Source organism: Quercus robur, chromosome 5, assembly GCF_932294415.1.
Source record: "Quercus robur chromosome 5, dhQueRobu3.1, whole genome shotgun sequence".
Taxonomy (NCBI): domain Eukaryota; kingdom Viridiplantae; phylum Streptophyta; class Magnoliopsida; order Fagales; family Fagaceae; genus Quercus; species Quercus robur.
Genome location: NC_065538.1, coordinates 12,548,617 through 12,553,345, shown reverse-complemented (window position 1 = coordinate 12,553,345; position 4,729 = coordinate 12,548,617). Strand labels below are relative to the sequence as shown.

General features: G+C 36.8%; 1 protein-coding gene across 1 annotated transcript; it reads left to right on the top strand.

Annotated features, from left to right (window-relative positions):
• The first annotated feature begins 675 nt into the window (after window positions 1–675).
• Window positions 676–2,116, top strand: LOC126725169 (protein NO VEIN-LIKE-like). Its single transcript, XM_050429705.1, has 2 exons — window positions 676–1,203; window positions 1,295–2,116. Exons 1-2 carry the CDS (start codon window positions 1,018–1,020, stop codon window positions 1,958–1,960), a joined length of 852 nt encoding a protein of 283 aa, XP_050285662.1. The 5' UTR covers window positions 676–1,017; the 3' UTR covers window positions 1,961–2,116.
• The last annotated feature ends 2,613 nt before the right edge of the window (window positions 2,117–4,729 follow it).

Below are 4,729 nucleotides of genomic sequence, written 5' to 3'. Positions count from 1 at the left end.
GTTGAATTTGCTTTTGCTTTTTACGCTTATTGGTTTAGGTGGGTTTTGCTTTTCTTGTTTTCTTAACAGATGCTAAAGTGGCAAACATCTTCCAATTGATATCAAGGCTAAAATATGATTTTGGTACTTACGTTTTTCATTACAATCAATTTGCTTATAATATTTTAGCAGTATTCAATTTAGTCCATGTTAGTTTTAAGTTGTAGTCAATTTTTGTTAATAAAGTTGATGGTAGAGATCAAGTTATTGCAAATTAAAAACATCACAAACCAAATTGATTGCTATCAAAATGTAGATACCAAATTGACAATAACCTTAAAATATAAGAACAAAAATAGAATTTTGGTTTTGATTTTAACCAATGTGAACCATTGAAAACTAATTATAATGAAGTCAAAATGTCAAATACTTGTAATTTTCTTATTTCTTTTTGTAACTAATGATAGTTTGTAGACTTTTTCAAATATTTAATTACTTTCTCTTTCGTAAAACTTTCTCATAAAGACTTAAAATTCTGATTCATACCATCCATTACAATTGCTTGTACTTATAGAAAACCATCGACTTTAAGAATGCGTGATAGTACATATATTCCTTAATTGATTTTCCTTTCTTATGGTCTTTTTTTTTTTTTTTTTTTTTAAAAAAAAATTTCTTTTCGAGGAACCTTCCTGAGTTGGTCTTTTATTTTTATTGGCTCGCCTCTCACAAAAGAGGATGCTGACCCGGAGAGAGACACTTTCTCCATCACTCCCAATAGTGTAATTGTTCTTCACTCTGGTTCTTTCCCAACATACCACCTATGTACAGACACCCTTCTGGTTTCCACCTCTCCGGCGGCGGCTAGTTTTCACAGCAGCAAAAACAACAACAACATAAGCAGCCTCCTCCAGCAGCGCAACCGGTACCACCTTTAAATTTCAGATTTTGGCCTCCAACAACTATTTCCTTAACTTTCCTTCAACAACAACAACAACAACTGCTCTTCATTTCAAAACAAAGCTATACTATTCGATCATGGAGAAGGTGGACCGCGCTGTCACTAACGCCAGACGCAACATAATTGCGGCCGGAGAGAGTGTGACGGCATGGAAAGTGTCTCAGGATACACTGCTCATCCTCAATCTCGACTCTTGGTCCTCTCTTGGCTTTCCAATGCAGGAGGTCCCCAGTCTTCACCGCCTTATGCTCACTGAAGGGAAGGTACTGGTTTATACTATTATTACTCTATTGATTCTACTTCAATTTTATGTATAATAGTCTTTATTTTGTTGTTGTTGTTTTGGTTTATTAGATAAATGCATTTATCCATTGCTTTGTTGGGGTTCAAAGAGTTACTACATTGTATGATTTGGAAGTAGCAATCTGTAAGAATGAAGGCGTAGATAACTTCGAAAACCTTGAATTGGGGCCTTTGTTGCGACACCCACTTGTCTTGCACTATTTTTCACTCAAATCTGATGCCACTGAAGTTTTTAAAATAACCGGTGAGGAGGTATTTTGCTTCCTTTGGAAGTATATACATAGGAAGAAGAAGAAGAAGAGTCAGAATAATGAGAGTGTTGAAGTTGAAGAGTCTTTGGATGGGAAGAAGAAGAAGAAGAAGAATAAGTATATTAACAATATTCAAGTTGATAAGTTTTTGAATTTTATTGCTAAGAGGCGTTCCGTTGCAAGCAAGGAAGAACTTTGTATACGAATTCAAAACTTGGGGATGCATGTTTCTGCTATCCAAAAAGCCATGAGCCCACAGACTGCTATTTTAAAGAAACCTGTAGATGCTACTTCTATTTCTCAGCATGTCGAATCATTCTCCTCTGCACGGAAGGATTTTCGTGGCAAGAACATTAGATTTGCTTCATCAAGCTCCAATGACGATGAAGATAGTGATGATTCTAAGGATGCTAACTTGCCATCACAAAATGTTGCAAGTTCTGACCGAGTGACTAGCTGTCCTTAGCCGGCTGAAATTGAAGAGATGACATGGCTTGGGTTGGAAGATGAAGCGTGGGGGCAACCTGCTGCAGCTAGTGGCAGCCAAAGGCACAACACTGATTGGAGAAACCACCAACAAATACCAATTGGAGAAACCACCAACAAATACCGATTGCAGAAACCACCAATTGCTGAAACCACCGATTGCAGAAACCACCAACAAACCAGCAATCCACAACCCATCCCATGCCCACCAAACACCAAAACCACTAATTTGACCACCCAATCACCATACCAACACTGATTTGGCCACCTAAACACCAACCCATAGCCCATCCCATGCCCACCAATATCCACCAAAACCTACAGCCCATCCGACCCACAATCCCCACGCTGCCACCATCGCATCGCCCATGACCACTAGAAACCGATAGATCTCGTCTGGGCCAGAGACTTTGGTGATCAGTGGCTTGGACCGGTGACGTTGAGGTCGGTGGAGTGTGGGTCGGAGACGTTGAGACAGAGAGGTGAGAGTGACTAAGAGAGAGAGAGAGGCACGGAGTGACTGAGAGTGTGAGAGAGAGAAAGTCTTTTATTATTTTAATCAATGGCATAATTTTTTTTTTTTTTTTTTTTTTGCTCTTAGCTAAAGTGCACATCTATCTATAGATGTGCACTGTAGCAAATCAACTAAAAAATATAACTATAGCTCCACTGCTGGAGCTTGTTTTTGTGTGTGAGGAGCTAAAATATACCAATATAACTTTTTAGCATCACTGCTGTGAGTGCTCTTAAGAACATTGGAAGTAGCTAAAATGCTAAATTAAAAAACAAAAAAAAAGGGTGAAAGAGTCTGGTGAAACATCTCTCTATTGGTTGTTTTTAGGTGTTTGGTGTGTTAAATGCTAAAAATTTAGCACAATTGATGTTGATGCTCTAAGCCTATTTTGGTATGAAATTATATATATATATATATATATAACTGTTAATCTGTAACTGTTGAGATCTTGTATTCACTACTACTACTATAAGTGTTTATCCTACTTTCAATAACAAGTATTTTCAGTTTTATGTTCATTACTCTATTTGTTGCTACCGCCACCTTGGACGGATTACCGCCATAACGGATGGTTCTAAATTGCTTTCATTTACTTTGAGTTATTTTCATATATACTTGGCTGGTTTTACCGCCTTATTATTGTTCTTACATTCAAGTTATTTATTTTCAAGTTACGTACATTATTTTCATTACAATATTACTGTGCTTTCGTCTCTTCCCATCAACTGTGCATCCCCTTCCCCCTTTATGGTATCAGAGCCACTCTTTTCTGGCCGTAGTTCGAGCAGCTGAAGTACTTGTAAAAGTACCCTCGGTTTTAACTTTTAAATCAGAAAGCATTTTTTCAACAATTTCAAGAGTCTTGGACTGAGAAGTTTTAAATAACTTTTTCTCTTTGACTGGGTAAATCAATCAAAGGTTTCTCAGTCTTAATAGAAACAGATTTTTCAGAAACAGGTTTTCAACAATTTTTTCTTCAATACGGTCAAGTTGTTGACCAATAATATGCAAAGATTGATTAGTAAAATTGTTTTGTTTAATAAGACTAACAAGGGGGAAGGGGATGCATAGTTGATGGGAAGAGACAGAAGCACAGTAATATTGTAATGAAAATAATGTACATAACTTGAAAATAAATAACTTGAATGTAAGAACAATAATAAGGCGGTAGAACCAGCCAAGTATATATGAAAATAACTCAAAGTAAATGAAAGCAATTTAGAACCGTCCGTTATGGCGGTAATTCGTCCAAGGTGGCAGTAGCAACAAATAGAGTAATGAATATAAAACTGAAAATACTTGTTATTGAAAGTAGGATAAACACTTACAGTAGTAGTAGTGAATACAAGATCTCAACAGTTACAGGTTAACAGTTACAAAACTTGAACTAGTCCTAGTTACAAGGTTTGTAGGATTACAAAGTTTGTAGTGAACAAGGATGAACAAGGTAGTAGTAGTAGTAGTAGTAGAAACAAGGAATTCTCTTTCTAAGAAGGCTTCCTTAGAGAAGGAGTTCTAAGGAGAGAATTTTGAACTAAAACTTGACTTTTTAAACTTAAGGGACAACCCCCCTTAAATAGGCAAAATCGAAGTAAACAGTACTTGTGAAAAGTAAAAGTTAACATTGAAAAGTAAAAGTTGGTGTGACTAAAAGTCACGTGAAACATGGAGAATCATCTTTTCAGAACATTATCATCAAAAGTGGAAAATAATAGTGGAATTTCATCAGTAAGTAAACAATGTAGCATTTGGCCTTTGTGTAGGCCAGACAAATAAGCTTAATCTTCTTGAAGATTTGGGGTGTTATCCTTATCATGACCGAATAGCTCCTAATCATATGGGAAATAGGGGTTGTGGGCAACAGATTCTTCTGAAGAGGCTTTGGATTCTTCTTGATTAGCAACAACTTCTTCTGCCCATTTGAGTAAAGTTAGAAGGGCACTAGGATTTTTTCTCAAATTGTCAATAGGGGAGCTCTTATTCTTTGCTGAAGGCTTAACATTCTTGCTGGAAGAAGAAGAGGGAGAATCAGCAGGAGCAGGGGTTTGAACAAGGGAATGATCCTTTGCAATGGGCAAAGTAGCAGCAGATGAAGATTCTCTGGAAATAGTGGCAATAGTGGCAATAATACGTTGAGTGTGAGGGAATTTGCCCCACCATTTAACATACCAATGCCTGGAGAGAACATCACTGTCTTTCTCATATTGCCATTTTAATATCCAAGGTATTTTATAT